At 33.6% G+C, this 23,103-nt stretch overlaps 1 protein-coding gene across 4 annotated transcripts in view; it reads left to right on the forward strand.

Annotated features, from left to right (window-relative positions):
* LEPR (leptin receptor) overlaps positions 1-23,103 on the forward strand; it is a 64,599-nt gene that overhangs the window by 10,604 nt on the left and 30,892 nt on the right. For all 4 annotated transcript variants that reach the window (XM_031669585.1, XM_031669581.1, XM_031669582.1 and 1 more), the window contains exons 3-7: positions 12,023-12,231; positions 15,825-15,970; positions 18,040-18,184; positions 20,968-21,258; positions 21,417-21,534. In XM_031669585.1, coding sequence (XP_031525445.1) covers positions 12,023-12,231; positions 15,825-15,970; positions 18,040-18,184; positions 20,968-21,258; positions 21,417-21,534 — 909 coding nt within the window. The remainder of the gene's footprint in view (positions 1-12,022; positions 12,232-15,824; positions 15,971-18,039; positions 18,185-20,967; positions 21,259-21,416; positions 21,535-23,103) is intronic.

Genomic DNA, 23,103 nt, shown 5'->3' on the forward strand with positions numbered 1-23,103 from the left:
GAAGAGAAATCAGGATGGAGGGATACGCAAGGGTCAGATTATGAAGGGCCCTCCAGGTCATGCTTGGAGTTTGGGCTTCTGTAACTACTAACACCTACTTTACTTTGTCTTCACAATTACTCCTGCCAGCATTCTGGATGATTTCAGCATCCATGTGATTAATCTTCAGTTTCTTGAATGCTTATTTTCAATATTCTTGTTTTTTTCACACCACCTTGTTCACCTCTTGTCATGGACATGCTCTAGACTTTGTCATCACCAATAAGCATGCTTTTTTCTATAATCTCCATGTCAAGAATCCTGCTCTTCGACCATCTCCCCTTGTACCCTTCATGTTAGTTTATTCCCTCTACTACCCAACTTCAGGAATAATTCTCCATGGTTCTTGGCTCCCCTTTCTGGGTACCAGGTTCTGGCCTGAGTAACCCTCTCTTCATGAAAAACAGCCCATATGCGCATCTAAGTTGTTTTCACAGCCTGCTTTCCTATCAGCACAATTTTGAATGGTCCAAAGTTTTTTTTTTTTTTTTTTCATTTTGTTCTGTCTCTGTCTCTTTCTGTCTCTATATTAGCAGTATTTCTGCTAATACACTTCTCTCACAAAACTACCTGGACCTCCAGTGGATCTCTCTGGTGTTCACTCCATTAGATATAAAAGCCTGCAAACCTCCTAGAGATCTTTTCTCTGTCTTCTCTTTGATCTTTGTTCAAAATTTCTTGATTTTAACACTATTTGCTATCTGGAGGGGCTGGACACTTCAAGACTATGAAGTCCTCTTTTCTTTCGTTTAATGGTCCTTTCTTCAATGTATATCTCTCCTCTTACAGCAAGAAGAAACCAAGAGACATCCTCAACACTTGCTGGAAATCTCCTTAAATAGATAATTCAGTTCAATAGGCACATTCTGTACTTTCCACATGACTACAGATGGTAATGTTAATAAGCTCTCTGCTACTACACAAGAAAGATAACTTTTCTCCATTTTCCAATAAATTATCTCTCACTTCCTTTTGTGACCTTACTGGCAGAGTCTTTGAAGTCCACCAGATTTCTACTAACAGTCTGTTTGAGGCAATTTAGGTTTTCTTCACCATGCTTCTCCAAATCCTTCTAGCCTCTGTGCCCTGGTTGCAAAACCATTCATACATTTTTAGGTTTTCATTATGGCAGCACCCCACTTTCAAGTTCCAATATCTGCATTCGTGATCTAATGTCATATAATAAATTAACCCAAAACTTGGTGGCTTAAAACAATAATCATTTATTATCTCACAGTTTCTGTGGTTAAGGAATTCAGTTGCAGCTTAGTGTCGGGTGGAACGGGAAGGGAGTATCTGCTTCAGGATCTCTTAGAAATACTGCACTGAAGGTGTCAGCCACCAGGACTGCAGTCATTTCAAGGTTTACCTTCAGGAGGAGCTGCTTTGGAGATCAGTTCTTGGGGTTCCACATTCTTCATGGGATGTTGGACTGAGGGCCTCAGTTCCTCCCTGGCTGTCAGCTGGAGACCTCCTTCAGTTTCTTGTTATGTGGATCTCCCCATAGGACAGCCTGCACCATTGCAGCTGGCTTTCCTGAAAGTGAGCCAGAGAGACTCACTGATGATCTTGCTTTTTATTTTCACTGAGAAAACATAAGCAGGTGGAGTTTCTCTAATGATTGCTTTTCTCACCCAAATCTACCAGGCTGCCTATATCACTGCCCATGCAATTTTCCTCTCTCCTTTTATTGTGAATAAATTCTTTGAGTTCTGATCTAAGGTGAACGCTTTGTCACGTGTTCTGAGTCCTATCTCTTATTGTCAACTCAAGGACTTTCTTGCCATTATCCTCTATTTTCTGCACCATCATGTTACTCTCTCAGCTAATAGACACAATACAATAACTCCCATTTAAAAAATAAATTTTCTCTATTACACATTTCTGTCAAGTAACCACCCCATTTCACTACTTCTTTTAAAGAAAACAAAGTTTTGAACTGTATGAATACATTATGTCTTCAAAAGTTAATAAAAAAATCAACAAGTGACTCTGGCCATGAGGGAATAAAAGGGTCTGGGATTACCCTCCTGTCATAAACAACTAGAAAACTGAAAAAAAAAACATAGGAAATAATTATTTTCAGATATTGGACAAAGGCAGACAGAACTGTGATTCCTAAGAGAAGGAAACAAAATGAGTCCTACTAGTACTTAGGCTTTCTGAGAAAATTCCCAGAACATGGCAGAGGGCTGAGGAACTCAAGCTGAGCCCTACAAACTTGCAGAGATGAGAGTTCAGAGAGTGTAAGGGGCTCAAGTTCATGGGGCAGAGTACTTTGAAAGCAGGGGCATACACAAAAACTTACAGTGGGGCCACTTTAACTCTTTGACTGAATATCAATCTGGCCATAATGTTGGGTAAGAAAAACTTCTAGTAAGAGAACAGTTATCAGGGAGCTATAAGCTCAACAATTCACAGAAGTCATACAGGTCTGGGAATTGTTCAAGTTCCCATAAACGATATTGGAGAGACCTTGAAGAGTATCAGTGACATTTCGTAGGAACCCCACAAGAGCTATACTTTAAAGGTGGGGCCAAATTAGCCTTAGAGTCAAGGCTACACTATACTCTTCCCCAAAATGCTTAAAGGGTGCCCTAAAAGATTCAAATTAGTGCTCAAATAACATAACTGACTTTCAGAACAAAATCCAGCACTCTTCAAGGCAAAACAAAACAATATAATATTCAAAAATGAAATATTCACAATGTCTGGCAGCCAGTAAACAAATTCTGGATATATGAAAAGATAAGAAAATGTGACCCATAACCAAGAGAAAAAGAAAATATAGTCAATAGAAACAGACCCAGAAATGACAGAGATGATAGAAGTGGTAGACAAAGGCAGCTATCATTAATATGCTCTACATGCTCAAGAATGTAAAGGAAAATATGAATATAATGAGAAAAGAAATTGAAGATGTAAAAAAGAACCCAGTGACATTTTTAAGATGCAAAATGCAATTTTTTTTTGTAAACAAAAATGCTAAATATTAATTTGGGCATTTAGAATAATGTTATTCAATAAAAAAGTATTTAGTGTGTGCAGCCCATAGTACTAGGCTCTGTAAGTGATGCACTTTTCATTCCCCTTCCCTTCTTTCCTTTCTGTCAGGATGGACTCATGGATTCTTATTTTAGTTTGTAGGCTATAATGTTATGTCATTCATTTTATTACTGAAATTGTCCCCTATTTGGCCAATGAGAGCCCATTCAAGCTGGCTCCTGTGTACTTTTGATATATCCCCCATCATTTTGTTTTTTGAGGACTTTCTTTCTAGCAGTATAAGATGTACCAGGTTGATCTTATACTTTTCCTGATATAACACTGGAATCAGCCATTTCTCCAAGGAGCCATGGTTCCTTTTGTTGAAGAATGGTATTACAAACCAGTGTCTGGAGGATAGTTGTTCATTGTTACTGTTTATAGCCTTCTCTGTGTGCAGAGCTAGTTAGTGCACACAATATATACACAATGTGTGTACATAATATACACAAATCTATATACCTGTATCTCTCTGTATGTACATATATTAAAGGGTGTGCGTTCATACTATGTCCCATTCTAGGTCAAAACCGAAGGGTCCATTCTAAACTTCTTTTTTTTCTTTCTGTTTTGTAACTTTCTTCTCCAGCAGTGAGAAACCTGGTTTCCCTTTCCCGCAATGTATTACTTATTTGCTCAGTGCTAGAATATACACAAAGCAGTTTTAGAATTGCTAACCCATACTGCTGTGAAAAACAAAAACAAGTGTACTAACTGGAGTGCAATATTTTTTACACTCATTTTGCCTTTACTAAGGCTAATGGGTACATGGTCAAATATTATGTTCCAAAGTTAAATAAGATAGGTCTTCCCTCTCCCTTCAGGCAGTTATATTATTAACTTGATAGACATTAAGGTCCTGTTTGTTTCAGTTTGCATTCTTCTTTTTTTCCCCACTTTTTCTTATCTTTGTTGATTTTCTGTTTATTTGGTGATATCTTACATCTGAAGAGTACTTTACATTTTACAAAATGCTTCTTAAACTTTCCTCCTTGATAAGATTTATCTAGGTCAGCACTTCTTACTTGGCGTTCAATAGGTCTGTGGTGGAACTAGATTGCTTGCATTTATTCAGAACATAGATTGCTTAGCTCTGGACCTTCTGAATTCCTCATGGGGTCTAGGAATCTATTTTTTCACAAGTTCTCCAGGTGATTTTTATGATGAGTCTAGTCTGGGACAGTAACTTAGTCTCAAATTATTTGGGATTGGCAAGGGAAAATTTTGAGGTAATGTTTTTATAGATTACCAATCTGAAATTTAAAATAAGTGACTTGATTAAATGATTTACAAAGCTAATAGTAAACTTTCTAATTTCACTTCATTGGTTTGTTCACTGTTTTGCTGTCAGTTCACGTTACAATCAGGAAATTAGGTGGTACCAATTTGGTGTTATTCCTGTAATAATTTAGCGTAGAATTTGCTTGGAGAAGTTTTAATATTTTTGCACTTTCTGGAAGAAAAATTGTACCAAAAGTCAGAGGACAGAATGTGCTTTCTTTCTAAACCACGTATGGCTACCAAAAATGAAATTTCAATACTAAAGAGTTATGTCTTTACCTTTTGAGTAAAAATGTTACCAAAAAGTCAAAAATGGTAAAGAGACAAAATTTTAAATTCATTTGACAACTGTTTTCATATTATTTTCACTTTCAAGTAAAGTTTATTTACGTGTAGAGGTATTAAATAAATAGTGGCACTGAGTTTGTATATGCATATGTATGCTGGTAAGGCATAAAATGTTTTGTTGCATATAAAAATTTTCAAGAATTCCAGAAATTCTTCATGTTTGCTTGTTTTAAGCCAAGTATATCTCGGTACTTTTAAAATTTGATGATCCTTTTATCCCCATACTTTAAAATTATCAAATTTGTTAGAGTTTCTTTTGATAGTAATAAAAACAGAGTTCTTAAATTCTTATACTGACTTTGGCATGTAACCAGGTTGATGGATTCCGGGTCTCACACAAACTTGGGAAACTCTTCTCACAAATCCAGGAAATATCTAATGTTTTTCCTTAGAGAATCATTTGAAGTAATTATATAATTCTCTAATATTTCCATTTATAAAAATATTAACATGACTCAGGTTATAATTATTTTTTAGTCATGGTTACTATGGTCTTTATTAATCTCTAAATAAAATGGCGATGGTAACAGCAAAATTTATCTTGTGATAATAAGGCATGTTGGGTGTAACGAAATGAACATTGAACTTGATGCACAAGACTGCAGTTGAGTTCCAGGTCTACATTCTCTCCAAATCTCAGTTTGTTTTACCTGTAAAGTAGATGGTGTTAGTTCCCTCAAAGGGTGCTTTGAAAAATTGGATTAGATAATATTCCTAAAGGTGTTTCATGTAAATTGTAATAATGAAATTTGGTGATATATTTAATGTGCTTTCTCTATTTTTGTGTCCTTTGCCCATCAAATACCCACCAGTAGAGAGTACAAAATACTTTTGGCTTATACCTGGGGAGGCAGAGTTTTCTTTTTCTTAAAGGGCCAAGTAGTAAACATTTTGGGGTTTGTGGACCATACTGTCTCAGTCACAGCTATTCAATTCTGTGCTTGTACAAATGCAATCATAGTTAGTATGTAAATTGAATTAATGTTACTACACTTTTGGGCACTGAAATTTGAGTTTCATATAATTTTCATGTATCATGAAACAGTCTTTTTGTTTTTAATTGAAAATATAAGTAACCATTCTTAGCTCCCAGGCTGTACAAAAAGAGGCAGATGGCTGGATTTGGCCTGTGGACCCGAGTTTGCTGATCCCAAGCTTAGAACATTTTGAAATTAGTTTTAGATTGATTCTGATAGTGTCATGATGGGATTAGCTGTTGACAGAAAGCTTTTTTAAAAACCAGAAAACAAACAATGAATTACTATAATACAGATTTTATAATGTAGATACTATATAGTCATTATTAAGGATATATAATCTATATGATGTTTTGCATGTATATTACAATTATTAACAAAATGAAAAAGAGATTGAATAAATAGAAAATACATCAGTGAAGTGATAAGAAAACCATAGAGTTAATCTGATTTTAAATTAGCCCTTTTTTACAAATATTCAGTGTATTTAGAAAAGGATTTGGCATTGGCAAGACCATCTAAAGTAAGATGATGTGATTCCAACTTTTCTTTTTGTCTTAAAACATGACTAAAATTTTCTATCATTTAAAATGTTAGTGGAGAATATATGTGTTGTTTTGTGCTCAACTTAGGCAAATATTCTTACTTTAAAATTCTGAAGTTTTTCAGCCAAAGCATAATGCCTTGCAAGCATGTTTCTGACATAAAACACCACAATTTATTCAATTTGTTCACACCCTTTTTGTAAAAGCTTTTATTTTAATATGTGAAAAATGCATAAAAGGTCTGGCTTGATATTTTTAAAAATTACATTTTATTTGCTTTGCTTAAAGATTTAGATAGAATTGAAAGTGCTACATCAGGCTATCTCTAATTCAAAACAATATTTTAGGGTGGATAGCATTTTACAGTTTTCGAACATACTTTTATGTAATTCTTGTCTTTGATATTCACATCTTTGTAAACACAGATGGTTCAGGGATTATCTTGGTTTTATTGATTAAGGAAACTGAGACTTACAAGTATAAACTTACTTGTCCATGATCTCATGGCCAATAAGCAAACAGAAGTACTTGATTTTAGATCTCAATGTTAATTTATTGTGCTTTTGACACTAATATCCCTTATACAGTTCCCAGTAGATTTCTTGGCACATTAAAGTCCTGCAAATGTTGTTTCATGGTTGATTTTTTTTTTTTTTGTACTAAAGTAATAATAAATTATATCTCAGGAAACTTGAAAATATATCATAATTCAAAACATTTAATATTAGTGGGGTATGCGTAGAAAGATTAGCGTCTATTTTTCATGTTTTTTATATCTGGATGCTCATGTATATGCTAGTTTATTGTAGCTTCTAAATCAACACTTTTCCATACTGATTTTTAAGTTATTATATCAGTGTTTTCCCTCTACAAGGACTGCAAGATTTCTGAAGGCAGTGATCATGCACTATCTCCCTATCCCCAGGTTGTTTGAAAAACAGAGTGTGGTTTCGGTAGGAGGTAGCAGATATTAATGGATAGAATGGGGCAGCACAGGTGAGATGGGTAGTCAGAGGCACTGTTACTCCTCACTCTTCTCCCCACTGCTCTTATTCTATAGTCATTTCATTTACACCAAGACTTAGACTCCCTAAAGGATGAGGCAGATTTATAAAAAATGTATTAAGTAAGAAATAACAACTTTCTGTTCTTGGTTGCATACTATTATTTTTTTATGCCCTATGTTTGGTAACCCTACCCAGCTAATTATAATTATGTTTTTAAGATTAACTTGCTTATTTGAAGGTTTAAAATGATAGGCAAAGTATTGCTTACAAAAATTTTCCTAGATTTTCTTTCTTTTTGTAAATAGTTTTATTGAGGTATAATTGATATATAATAAGCTGTACATATTTAAATTATACATTTGGCAAATATTGATATGAAAAATCACTCATAAAACCATCAGTATAATAAGGAAAATGAATATATCATCAATTAGAAAATTTCTTCCTGCTCCTTTGTAATCCCACCCTCATGCTCCTACCTGTGGTACTTCCTTCTCCCACCCTACCTCTGTCCCCAGGGAATGACTGATCTGATTTCTAGCACTATAACCTACTATTACTCTAGCATTTTTTAGAACTTTATATAAATGCAATCATACAGTACTTTGTTGTGCTTTCATATACATGATTATCTTGAGATTCATTAATGTTGTTTATATCAGTATTTCATTCATTTTGATTGCTGAATAGCATTCCACTGAATGGTTATATTGCAATTTGTTCATCCATTCACCTGTTGATAGGCATTTGAATTGTTTATAGTTTTTGACTATTACAAATGAAGTTACCACAAGTGTTAGAATTGAAATATATTTTCATGTCTCTTGGATAAATGACTGGGCATGGAATGGGCACATCATATGGTAGGTGTATGTTTAACAACTTAAAAAAGTGCCAAACTATTTTCCAAAATTGTATCATTTTTCATTCCCACCAGCAGTATAAGAGTTCCAGTTCCTTCACATCTTCACCAATACTTGGTATAGTTAGTCTTTTCTTTTTAATATTTTAACCATTCTAGTATGTGGATAGTGATATCTCATTGTGGTTTTAGTTTGTGTTTCTTGAATGACTAATGATGATGAGCATCTTGTCATGTGCTTATCTGCCATAACTATGATTTATATGGTGAAGTGACTGTGTAACATTTTGCCTATCTTTTTAACTGGGCTGTTTGTATTATTATTATTTAGTTTTGAGTGTTGCATATACGTTATGGATACAAATCTTTTATCGGATAGATGATTGGCAAATATGTTCTCTGTGTATGCTTTGTCTTTTTGTTATCTTTCATAGTGCTTCTCAAAAAACAAGTTTTCAATTTTGATAAAGTCCAATTTATCAATTTGTTCTTTTATGGATTGTGCTTTTTGTGTCATATGTAAGAAATTTTTAATTAAGCGAAGGTCACAAAATTTTTTACTCATGTTTTCTTCTAGAAGTTTCATAGCTTTAGGTTTTACATTTAGATTTATGATCCATTTGGAATTAATTCATCTGATGCGAGGTATAGATTAAAGTTCTTTTATTTTATTGCATATAGATATTCCATTGTTCCAGCACAATTTGTCAGGAAGATTATCCTTTTTCCACAGAATTGCTTTTGTGCCTTTGTAGGAAATCAGTTGTCCATGTAAGTGTTAGTCTATTCTAGACTCTATTCTGGTCCATTCATTTACTTTTTTTGTTTTTACATGAATACTTCATTGGTGTGATTATTGCAACTTTATAATACATGTTGAAGTTAGGTATTGTTATTCTTCAAAATATGTTCTTCAGTTTCAAAGTTATTTTGGCTATTCTAGATTCTCTGCATTTCCATATGAATTTTTAGATTCATCTTGTCAATTTGTATAAAATAGCCTGTTGAGATTGTGAGTAGCATTGCATTAAATCTATAGATAAATTTAAGGAGAGTTGGCATATTAGCAATATTGAGTCTCCTGACCCATAAACACAGTACATCTCTCATTTTAATTAGGTCTTAATAATTTCTGTCAACAGCATTTCGTAGTTTTCAATGTACAAATCCTAAACATCTTTTGTCAAATACATTCCAAAGTGTTTCTATTTCTGATGTTATTGTAAATATTTTAAAATAATTTCTGTTTCATCAGTTATCCAATATAAATTCAATGTCATAAAATTATTCATATTATTATCCTTTTAATATCTGTAGACTGTGTAGCAATATCGTGCTTTCATTTTTTATATTGTTAATTTGTGACTTCTATGGTTTTTCCTGGTCAGTCTGTGATATGGTTTGGCTGTGTTCCCACCCAAATCTCATCTTGAATTGTAGTTCCCATAATCCCCATGTGTCATGGGAGGATCCCAGTAGGAGGTAATCATGGAAGTGGTTACCTCCACACTGTTCTGCACTATTATGGCAGTTACCTCCACGATAGTGAGTGAGTTCTCACGAGAGCTGGTGGCTTTATAAGGGGCTTTTACCCCCCTTCACTCTGTACTTCTTGCTGCCACTGTGTTTGCATGTCCTTCCACCATGATTGTAAGTTTCCTGAGGCCTCCTCAGCCCTGCGGAACTGTGAATCAATTAAACCTCTTCCGTTTTATAAATTACCCAGTCTTGGGTATTTCTTCATAGCAGCATAAGAATGGACTAATACAGTCTGGCTAAAGCTTCTTTCGTGTTTTAAAATCTTTTAACCAGCTTTTGGCTTTCTTGATCTTTGTGTATTATTTTTCTATTTTATTTTATTTTATTTCATTATATTCTGATTTGATATTTATGATTTCTCATCTATTTTAAATTTCAGTTTAATTTGCTCTTTTTTTTCTCCTAGTTTGTTAAGATGGAAGCTGAAGTCATTGATTTGAGACCTTTCTTTTTTTCTCATATAGGCAGTGCCTATAGTTAGTGTTAAACACATTTCCCTGGAATTATTGCTGTAAACAATATCTTACCTTAAAGAATATGTTGTATTTTAATTTTCATGCACTTAAAAAGTCCTAATTTTTTTTGATATGGTTTTTGAGCGACCCAGGAATTATTTAGAAGTGTGTTCAGTTTCCAACTATTTAGGGCCTTTCTAAATATATATCTGTTATTGATTTCTGTTATTAATCCTGTTTTCGTGTGACTGGGATCCTTTAAAATTTATTGAGACTTTTTTTTTTATTATTATACTTTAAGTTCTAGGGTACATGTGCATAATGTACAGGTTTGTTACATATGTATACTTGTGCCATGTTGGTGTGCTGCACCCATCAACTCATCAGCACCCATCAACTCATCTTTTACATCAGGTATAACTCCCAATGCAATCCCTCCCCCCTCCCCCCTCCCCATAATAGGCCCCGGTGTGTGATGTTTATGGCCCAGAATATGGTCTTCCTTGGTAAATGCTTTTGAAAAGAATGTGCATTCTGCTATTGTTGCGTGGAGTGTTCTCGAAATGTCTATTAGGTCAAGTCAGTTGATGTGTTGTTCACGTTTTTATCTTTACTAATATCTGTCTACTTGTTATATCAATGGGGAATGTTGCATCAATGATGAGTTGAAATTAATCAATAATTGTGGATTAGGCTGTTTCTCCTTAAGGTTCTCTCAATCTTTTGCTTCATGTATTTTGAAACTCTGTTATTGGGTACATAAATGTTTTGGATTGTTATGTCCTCTTGGTGGATTGATCCCTTTTTCATTATGAAATGATCATCTTTATCCCATGGAATATTCACTGCTTTAAAATATACTTTCTCTGACATTAATATAACCGTTATAACTTTCTTTTGACTAATCTTATAATGGTATATCTTTTCCCATTCATTTCATTTTATTTGTGTTTATAGTTAAAATTGATTTCTTGTAGGTTGTTTATAATTGGGTCTTTTAAATCCAGTCTGATAATCTTTGCCTTCTAAATGGGATGTTTAGGCTGTTTGCATTTATCAAGTGTGATAATTGCATTATCAAGTGTGATAATTGATATGTTTAGGATTAAATCTTTTTATTTCTTTTCTTATTTTATTATTTGTTCCCCTTTTCCTCTTTTTATGCCTTCTTTTTGATTTTTTAAACGATTCTACTTAATATCCTGTGTTGCTTATTAATCATATTTTCTTGTTTATTATTTTAGTGGTTGCTTTAGCATTTATAATATTTGTCTCCAATTTATTATAGTCCAAGTGATAGTATATCTCTAAGTGATATCATACCACTTCATGTAAGAACATCACAAATTTCTCCCCTACCAAGCTTGGTACTAACGCCATACATTTTACTTTTACATATGTTGTAAACCCCACACCAACGAAGCTATTATTTTTGCTTTAAACAATCAATAAATATTTGTCATTTTAGTTAAATTTCATTTCTTTGTGTGAAACCATATTTCTATCTGCTGTCATTTTTTTTTTTGTTTTTGCCTGATGGATTTCCTTTAGCATTTTTTATAGTGCAAGTCTGATGGTGATGAATTCTTTTTGCTTTGGTATATCTGAAAAAAAAAAAGTCTTTATTTCATCATTATTTTGAAAGCTGTTTTTGCTGGGCGTAGGATTTTAGGATTGCAGTTTTTCTTTTATTTTAGTACTTCACTTTTGCTTCACTATCTTTTTGCTTATGTTCTTCCTGATGATTAACCTGCTGTAATCTTTATCTTTGTTTTTCTAATGTAGGGTATCTTTTTTTTCCAGATACCCTTTAAGATGGGTGTCTCAAATAGTTTACTTCAATTTGTATTTAGTATCCTGCTTTAAGAGCCTATCCAGTATTTTCATATCTGTGTTAATATTTAGCTCTTTTTTTTCAATATAGGCCGGAAGTGTTAGAAGATTCACCTCTGGTTCCCCAAAAAGGCAGTTTTCAGATGGTTCATTGCAATTGCAGTGTTCATGAACGTTGTGAATGTCTTGTGCCTGTGCCAACAGCCAAACTCAACGACACTCTCCTTATGTGTTTGAAAATCACATCTGGTGGAGTAATTTTCCAGTCACCTCTAATGTCAGTTCAGCCCATAAATATGGGTAAGTTATGCACTAAAATGATGATAATAGGTCAAAACATCAGTCATATATAAAGGTTAAAAATTGCTTACAAAAATATTTGCTAGCTTATCTCACTTTGCTTAACACTGTAATGATGGTAGATGTAGTATTGGGAGTATGAAGAGTGGCTTCTGGAATGATTTAACAATAGTATGTATATCTCGGCCATTGTCACTTAAATTCTGTTTTGAAAACTGTTTTCTTTAAATCCTGGATCTATGTAATGGATGTGTATTGATTGGATATCACTTTTTCACAACTCAGATAACTATTTTAAAAAATAATTAGAAGCATGTTTCTTACCTGAATTTATTCCTTCAATAAATATTTCTTAGAGGCTTATGTTTGTCAGAGACTGTTCTAGGAGCTAGAAAAAGAGTGGGAAATTAGACATAGTTCCTATCTCAGAGAGCAGGGACAAACAATAGTAGGCAGAGACAATGATAAAAGAGTAAATAAGTAATTTACTGTACAAACATGATTACAGAAAGCTTCAAATAATAGACAACAGTCTGTTTTCTTTGTGCAAAGATCCCCCAAATCTCTTTTTATCAATTTAAATATGCAATTACAAATGTGAATAATACAGGCAAATGTTAGTGCTATGTATTTAATTTATTAATTTCATTTAATTATGTATAATTTAGCAATTTTTCTCCACTTATATTTCCTGAAACAATTGTATGCAAACTCTTTATGTCTGATTTTGCATCATTGGTTTTGACATCACTAGAGCCACTTTTCCAAGTATCTGATACAATTTTACATACAACTCAGGCTTTACTTCTTTGTAAGTTACTCGAGATACAGCACTTTTTGAAACTGTGTATGACATCATATTTTAACATTAAGACTTTCAAATAATTTGTCCTCTAGGGATATCGTTGTGCTCTCCACAACATAGTTACAATGGCATACAAGCAATTCAATCGTGAAGTTATACCATAGAGAAAAAAATTACAAAATCTTTGTTCAATATCATTTTTTCTTTTCAAAACTAATTCTACCTGATGATTTTTTAGTAGCATTTAGAGTCAACTTTGAGTTGCATTGTTTTTCAAAATGAAGTAGTTAAGGGAAAGTGCTATGGAATTTTTAAGAACTTGAAAACTTTCTTAATTTTGTCTTTATGCGGAGATAATTTTGGGGAAAAAATCTTTCCTTGTATTTGAACACATATGATAATACCCCCAAATTATATGTTCCATGAAAACAATAAAACTGGTGTGATGGAGTGTCAGGGACTATTGTTTCTACTATGTAGATCAAAGAAGATCTCCTTTAGGACATAGCATTTGAGCTGAATAAAGAAGAGATATACATGCAAAAATCCAGAGCAAAAGGTGCTCCAAGCAGGAAGAACAATATTCACAAAATCCCTAAGATAAAATGAACTTGGTAATTTGAGGAACAAAACAGAAGACCTTTGTGCTAGGAGTGAATGAGGTATGAGAGTATTAAAGGATGAGGTCAGAGTTACCTGGTCCAGGGCATGTAGTAGGCCAGGGTGGGGAAGTAAAGAACTGTTTTGGTTTGGATCTGTATGGGAGATGGTGCTGACTGGACTGTCTAGTGGTTGGAGTTGTAGAGTGTGAAGGACAGAGGGGAATCAAGGATAACTCTTAAATTTAGACCTGGGCATCTAGATGAACAGTGACACCAGATACTGAGATACGGAAACTCAGGGAAGATTAGTTGTGTGTACAGAAATCAAGAGCTCTATTTTGGACACATTGTATTTGAGATGTCTGTTGGAAACCTAGGAGACGTTGAATAAGAAGTTGGACATATGAGTCTAAAGTTTAGGGGAGATGCATACATTTGGGAGTTGTTAACATATCAAGGTTTAGAGTATTGTATGAGATCACCTATTTAGAGTTCAGGAAGAGAAAGACTGAGGGGTTATCAGTAAGAATGCAGGAGTAAAAGAGTATGTTGTTCTAGAAGCCAAGTGAAAAAATATTTCAAGAAGGAGGGTATAAGCATCTGTGGAGTGCTGCTGAGAGGCAGTGTAAGATGAATGGGAAATTGACATTGGGTTTGTTTTTGTATTTCTAATATTAATGCATATTAGTATTGTCAACCTAAAATGTATGACAGATACCAACTCTACAAAGCAAAAAGTTTATTTGGGAGTAGTAGGGGATTGCAGTTCTAGATATGCATGCTATGGAATGACTATGACACATCCACGGGGGTTGGAGTAAAGGGGAAGCTTGAAAAGACGTATAGGAGACCTCCATGTAAGCTCTTTTGAACAAAGATTTTGGTTACAAGAGCTTGCTGCAGGGGTTGGCATTAGCTCATTGGTGGAGACAGCCATTGTTAGGCAAGTGTCTCTGTGCAGGCAGCTTTTATGGAATACTGTGGTTTTGAGGAATTATTTACGTCATTCCAACGTAGGCATACATGCATAAGGGGACTCCTTCATGGCCTCCCAACTCCATTGTGTTAGGGTTCCGCATTAGTAACTCCAGTTTGATACTGATAACTTTTACAATATGCAGATAGGAAATGTACAATAGCTTGTAATATTGTGATTTTACTTTTCTTTGGTATATGTTTGTTTTCTCTTTGGTCATGGGAACACAGTAAATTTCACCTGTAATTTCCAGGCTTTTGTGTTTAGCTGTCTTTGCTTTAAAGTAACTGAAATTTATAATATGTCACATAAAGTAAACCATCATTGATTTTGACTAAAAGAGGAAAATTGTGACCAAATTCCTGAAAATATAGAATGTGAAAATTATCTTATGCTCTTTATTTGTTGAAAATAAAATTCAAATCAGTATTTGTTTCAATTTAATGATAATTTCTATATACATGAATAATTGCTGTTAATTGTAAAAACCTTGCTAATATAGAGATGAACAAACAAGAAAACGCACCAATTTTCTATCACTTTGGCAATCTTTCTATTTTAAATATATCAGGAATCCAAGTATAAATGTGTGTTAAACTTTAAAAATTTAAACATTAAACATTTTTAATATTCTGAGAAACTTCATCCTTACTTCTGATGATAAGCCAGGGACTGCTGCAGCTGCATTTATTGCATGGGAATATTCATGCTGTCAGTTATTTGAGTAGGTTTGTCTAGATTATAGACAATTGTGATCCATAATTAATAGACAAGTTGAATTTTGGATAGTTTTATGTATTGCCAAATAGTGTTCTGCACAATGCTTTTTTCCTTTTTACCCACTAAAATAAGTGGAGTGGGTGAGGTTCAGGGGAGACTTCAAATAAGTTTGAGGATGCTGGGTTTAATAAAGTTAAGTGGGATTCTTATAAGGGGAAATAACATTTAGCAAAATAATCTCATTTACTGACTCATAGTCTTTACCACTTAAGGGGAGGGAAATGGATATACATGGATTGCTATGATAAGGTACAAGAACTAGACCCAGTATTCTAGCTTGTTTCAGTTCTGTAATTAGTCCTTGGATAAAGTCACCTTTTAAGTACTTGAAAGGCAAGATATGATGAAAATTTATTTTGACTTTATTTTATTCAACTATAATTGTCATGAAAATTACTTGACTTAAAAGTATTCTCTTTTTTTTCTTAAGTGAAGCCTGATCCACCATTAGGTTTGCGTATGGAAATCACAGATGACGGTAATTTAAAGATTTCTTGGTCCAGCCCACCATTGGTACCATTTCCACTTCAATATGAAGTGAAATATTCAGAGAATTCTACAACAGTTATCAGAGAAGTAAGTATATTTTAATAAGTAAAATGAAAAGTTGAGAAGTAAAGACCCTCTTAAGTCCCATAGCAATTAACCTCTGCATACTAAATATATACATTTCTTCTAAAGCAGAATGAATTATAGTTCAATATTTCATATTATATATGTCATATATAGATAGATATACATACGTATATATACGGCTATAGGAAATCTAGTTACAGAAACTTGAATTCATAATTACAATTATTTTCCACCGACAGACCACTGATTTCATCTTTTTTTTTTAATTGCTCAATCTATTTGAATCTTTTTCTGAATGTGGCAACAGAAAGATTTTTGCTTGGCTAATCATTAGTCGAGCTTCTGAATCTTCTGCTAGCCCCATCTGTGCATATTCCTGTAAAACTCAGTTTTAGCAAAGAACTCTGCTAGGTCATTTTAGAAGGAACCCCCCGACCCTGGATATCTGAGGAATATTTGATCAGGTTTCTCATCCTCCACCATTCCCCAAATAATGTTTGATCACCATGGCCCATGGCCTGTCTTCAACAAGAATTCTGTTAGGTCAGTTTAGCCAGAATCCCTCTTATCATGATGTTTTTGCTTAGTAATTTTCTATCTACTCCCTGCTTCTTGGCTATAAATTCCCTGTTGCCCATGCTGTATTTGGACTTAGCCCACCCACCCCCACCCATCACAAGGCATATGCAGTGCTCCATATACCTATTGTGATGATTCCAAATAAAGTCTTCCTTACTTCCTTTCTCTTTTTCTTTAACAGTTCATTCGGTAAGTATTTATTGAACACCTGCTACGTGCCTGGAACTGTTCTACTTGCATCAGGATACACTGAGATAGCAGGACAGGATAAGAGGAATCTGGGGGTGCTGGCAGGGAATGGAAGGTTGCAATAATAAATGGAGGTTGGGGAGAGTCACATTTGAGCAAAGATGTGAGGGAAATGGTGATGTGGATATCTGGGGAGTTGGGTTCTAAACAGAGAGAACAGCAATGCAAAGGATGGTGTGGCTGAGGGCAGTGAAGGTGACAGCAGTAGTGGTTGAAGTCAGAGGCCAGTGGGGGAGGAGAAGGTGGAGCTCAATGAATAGCCTCTTGGGCCATGTGAATACTTTGGCACTTTACTTTGTGAAACTAAGTTTCATATAATTTAGAAGTGAAAAACAGTCTTTTAGAACTGGCAAAAAATGTAAAACATTTTATTTTCACAAAGAGAACGATGGAAATCCTCAGTGTCACGTATGGAGAAGACAGAGTTAAGGCTTCTGTGGGTTTCAGCTTTCTCATCTGTAAACTGGAGATAATCTGTAAACTTGAGGATTTTAGATAGGAGTTATTAATATCTGATGTTGTTGTATGCATTCCTGATGCTTTTCATAATTTTTAGTCTGTGATATGTTCCCCCTGCCTCAAGAGCAGTCATTAGAGGCCAGAGAGTTTATTAACTTTGGAGTACATTTTTGGGAACTGAATTTTGATCTTCCAGGCTCAAGTGATTCTCCTGCCTCTTTTTTTTTTTTTTTTTAAAGAGATGTGGTATCACTATGTTGCCCAGGCTGGTCTTGAACTCCTGGGCTCAAGTGGTCTACTCACTTCGGTCTCCCAAAGTGTTGGGATTATAGGCATGAGCCACCATGCCTGACTAGGCTCAGGTTCTTAAGACTTTTCATGCCCTTCTGCACAGGATACTTGTAGTTCTTTGTGTACCCCTGCACAGCATTTTCTACCAGGTGTGTCTTACAGGTGTCAGTAGCGGCTTGAAGCTTCCCACAGATTTTAGCTGCATTTCTTAAAATTCTAAAGGTCATATATTCATCATGATTCAGTTAAGAGTATTTGCTAATTATCATTATGATTTTTCTATTGGACCCATGGACTATTTAAAATTTTATTGACTAATGTGCAAACATTTCTTTTTGATTATTGATATTTGTTTTAATTCCGCTGTGGCCAGATAACTACTTTGTAAGATTTTAATTCTTTGAAATTTGATGAGATTAGCTTATGATCACTTTTCGTAAAGGTTCCCCATCAACTTGATGTTCTGATGTTTTAATATAATATTTTAACAGGCTGACAAGATTGTCTCAGCTACATCCCTGCTGGTAGACGGTATACTTCCTGGGTCTTCATATGAGGTTCAGGTGAGGGGCAAGAGACTGGATGGCCCAGGAATCTGGAGTGACTGGAGTACTCCTCATGTCTTTACCACACAAGGTAGGTTATGTAATAGCCACTTCTACTGGGAGGGAAATATATTTCCTGAACTTGCCTTTGTATATTATAAGCATCTTAAATTTTGTAGCCTTAAAATGAAAGAAGGAACACAATATCAACTTCCTTGTTTAAACTTTGAATGGGCCAATTCGTGAATTAAAATTCTGTCAGAGTCTCTGGGCTTATGTGTTTCTATTGCAGTACATTGTAGGATCACTTTTCTTATTAAAAAGAAAAAATTAATATAACAGTTCCAAATTAAACTCAGAAAGCCCCTTGTATTGATAATTCCTTAATTTACATTTTAAAACCAAGCATATTTATTTGACATAAAATTCAAATATTAATGTTTTACTTCATATTATATAATAAATGAATTTTTATTCTAGATGCTTGCTTTTGAGAGTTTTCAGTGCCGATTGTTCATATTGTAAAGGTTATTTTTAGCATTGGAACATCTATAGTTTATTCACAGCTTCTTCATGCAGCTGATGTGCAAAGTTTTGCATAGAGGCTCCAGAGGCTTGGAATAATCCTAGACCTGCTACGTGCAAAGCTGTGACTATAGAAAGAAAATAGTCCTTTGACCAGTTGTCCAATCTGTCAAAAGGGCAAAATTTTTCTTGCTCAGACTTACTGAGATTGATTAGGGCCTGTATAGAGATAATATGTACCATGCAAATATTCAGTCCATTTAACAAGTTTACTTATTGATTGCTTACTATTTTAAAAGCACTGATTCATCAAAAGGCAAGTAGCAATAGTAGTTTAAGACATTGACTTTGGAGTCCAACAGAAGTTTATAGAAATTCTGGCCTCACCACTGATTTGGAGAATTTCTTAATCTTTCTATGCCTTAATTTCCTCATCTGTAAAATAGGGATGTTTTATATGGATATGAGATATCTATATAAAATAAAATAATGAAATGAAATAATTCACATGGGTCATGTGAAGAAAATCATTATTGTTTTATTATTCTGCAAATTAAAAATTGCATAGTGTGTCATATGCAGATAAAATGCGTATCTATCTATATTAATATTTTGCAAATTAAATATTCAATATTTATCTCATATCAATTTCAATAAATTTATCCAGTGTATATTTCACAAATTGTCAGGTTTTTATTAACTTGGTTTTCTTATTTTTAAGCTAATATTTTAGCATCTACTCATGTAAAAATACTATGATTTTCATCTTTTTTCTCAATTAAGCCTTACTATATATATTTGATTTCAAAGTGAAATGCTTTGAATTCTCTTATCATCTTTAAAATGAAAAACTTCAGCTTAATTCATGAAAGTTCAATTATACTTTTTCTTTTTAAATAAGAATTATTCTGAGACTTTTGAGGCAGTTTAGTAAGGAGGTTGTGGCGCATACTGAAGGTAGGTTAAAATAGGTTAATGTGTTAGGTACTTGTCCACAGTAAGTAACGTATAAGTGAAGCTTGAGTGCCACCTCAGCTAGGATTATACTCAGTCACGCTCATAAATCTAATGGTTTGGCTTCTGTCCAGTAATTTTATGCTACTAAAGTTTTTTCCTGTTTCTATTTGATTATGGACATACAAAACATAGATGTTTTGTATGGATTGTAAATATATAGACATTGATGTTTAGCGTGCTATTACAGAATAAAGAAAACTTAATAAAAACCAATTATTTTTGTTTCTCTTTTTAAGGGTAATCCCAAGATATGTGTGAAAACAAATTTTCATAGTCTATCAGCAGAAAATGGTTTACCTTAACTTTACAGCTGTGAAATGTACTGATGTTTTTGCAGTGCACTGTGGTGGAAATAATTTCTTCCTATGCAAACCATCATTTACTTTTATCTTGTGTGTCTTTGAAAATGATAGGCAAATGAAGTTTACAACAATAGAGGACTTTAAAAATAGTATGGAATCATGTGTAGGCATTAAAAAAATCATGTTTTAGGAAAATATTGCTTCTCTTTGCCCTCATCCATAGGATATTGGCATTAAATAACTCAAAATGATAGTACAAACCAGCATTTATAATTTTCTCTGCTTTGTATATTGCTGCATTATGATTCATATGACATTCCTATTTTTTAATTTATATCTCATATATTTACCTACTTACTTGAAATTTTTATGTATCCAAACAAGACAATAGCAGCAATCATTCTTACTTCGGGATTTTGCTTCATAGTGATTTTTTTAAAGAACTTGTCCTAGGTTTCACTGATTCCCAAAGCAGGGTCTGGTGGAAAATATGTCATTGTGGAATTAAACTATGTTTTGTTTTAGTTACTTTCCAGCCTATCAGTTAGCAAGTGACAATTACTGACTAAAACATATATACACACACACATATATATATACAGATATATATATACACACACACACAGATATATATACACACACACACAGATATATATATATATTATATATATATATATTTTTTATATATATATATATATCTCTCGTAGTCCGCCTGCCTCAGCCTCCCAAAGTGCTGGGATTACAGGCGTGAGCCACCGCGCCCAGCCCTAAAACATATTTTATGATGAATAAGCCTCTGTGTTTAGAAGATAGTGAAGACATTCACGGAAGCTCAATTCACTTTCGAATGAGAGCACTCGGGACACTAGATAACTGTACACAAACAGGCAATTTCAGCATTATCCAGTTTTTTAGTACACTCATTTTAGTTTTGGCAGTATAACTCTGCAATGTGTTGTGAATCTTTTTCGATGTGGTATAAATTACAGTGTTTTGTCTTCATCTGACATCCTTTCTTCCCTCATTACAGATGTCATATACTTTCCACCTAAAATTCTGACAAGCGTTGGATCTAATGTTTCTTTTCACTGCATCTATAAGAATGAAAACAAGATTGTTTCCTCAAAAAAGATTGTTTGGTGGATGAATTTAGCTGAGAAAATCCCTCAAAGCCAGTATGATGTTGTGAGTGATCATGTTAGCAAAGTTACTTTTTTCAATCTGAATGAAACCAAACCTCGAGGAAAGTTTACCTATGATGCAGTGTACTGCTGCAATGAACATGAATGCCATCATCGCTATGCTGAATTATATGTGATTGGTAAGAAAATGAAGGTTTTGTTCATTTTGTTCCACAACTTAAAGTTTCATTATGGAACCTCCTTATATTAGAGTCCTGTTAAGATGTAAGAAAAAAATTTTTCATTAAATTTTTTGGTGTTTTTGCTTTATATTAACATTTTAATGTGTTTCAAATAGATGTCAATATCAATATCTCATGTGAAACTGATGGGCACTTAACTAAAATGACTTGCAGATGGTCAACCAATACAATCCAGTCACTTGTGGGAAGCACTTTGCAATTGAGGTATCGTAGGTATGTATTATTTTTGGTGTTCATTTTTCTGTGGGTATGGTGAGATAAAAATTTTCTGTAGAAATATTACAACAGTAGTCTTACAGATTATTTGCTTCCTGAAAGAGGAAAGTATAATATAATTAATCAGGAAATTTTTGAGGGATTATATACATTGGTGATTCTTGAAAAATATTCACACCTGAGGTTAAAAAATTGTAATTTGTTTTTACTTCAAATTATCTTTTCTGAAAATCAACCAATTCTGTATAATTTATATTTTAACTCTTGAATGAAACACAAGAAAATGTAGTTTGTGTATGTTTTAACTTGACTTAAGAGAGTTGACTAGAGGAGAATGTGAAAGATTATAAAAGTTTCATATCATTTGGTTAAAGATTGTTTTGGAAAAAAAGAGGTAGAAGCAGATTATAGGAGATAATATGAATGGTTTTTAGAACTAACCGAGGTTATTTAGGAAATAAATACTTATGGTTAGTAAAGGGTAATGTGTTCTAATAAGAAGTAATTTGTACTTGTTTATTTTTACCCTTCTATGTTTTAAAAAGAATTCAAGGCCTCATCTTATAGTGGTCCCTTTCTCTCTAAAATCATTTTATCTAAAATGATACCACCCTTAATCAGATGATAGATTTTTAAAATATCCCATAGTAGTATTCAAGTAAATATACTGCTGTTAAACACTGTGTCTCAATTTGTATTTTTTTTTTTTCTCAATTTGTATTTTTATTTGTAGTGGAGACTTTCAATTTGTATAACATGCTCATTTATCCTTAAAATATAAATTTTCAACTAGAAAAATAAATTCCTTCTCTCCAATACTGTGATCTGAAGTCTATTCCTAATGCTGCCAGTCTCTTCTTATGTAGTATTAGGAAAAAAATGTGACAATTCATACATTTCTCAAATAGCTGCCTTCATTCTACCTAATATGTATATTTTAAAATCAGTAGAATGTTTGTGATATGAAATTTTACTTTTATAATCTGTCTTTACCTTGTTTTCATGGCATCTTCACATTAGAAAGGTATTTGTGAAAACCTATTATATTAAGCCCCATGCCTCGTTTCTCTTAACATTTACAGAATAACCAGGAAACTACCTTTACTTGCGTGAGTTTCTTAACTTCCCTAAGTCTCAATTTCCTTGTCTGTAAAAACAGAGAGACTAATAGGACTTACAATGTTTCTGTGAGAGTTAACAACATATTTCACCTAATTATAATCACGTGATATAATTTCTCCTTGTAAATATTCAATATATTGTTTTTGCTGTCACGATGGTAATGATGCCAACTTTTCGATTCTAAGTGTGCTGGTACTGTGCTTTTCTACTTTGTTCTTATTTTCTACCCCCAGATGACCCCTCACTCCTCATTTTCATTTTTGTCCATGCACCATCATTTATTCTCACACACACACACACACACACACACACACACACACACACACATTCATGATTGTAATTTTGAGAAGACAAGAAAAAGAAGTAGTATAGAAAATAGAAAATGACAGAAGAATATCGATTTTTTTAGCTTCTTCTAACTTCCTCCCATCTCTTTGGAAAGAC

The sequence above is a fragment of the Papio anubis genome, chromosome 1, assembly GCF_008728515.1.
Source record: "Papio anubis isolate 15944 chromosome 1, Panubis1.0, whole genome shotgun sequence".
In the NCBI taxonomy this organism is placed as follows: domain Eukaryota; kingdom Metazoa; phylum Chordata; class Mammalia; order Primates; family Cercopithecidae; genus Papio; species Papio anubis.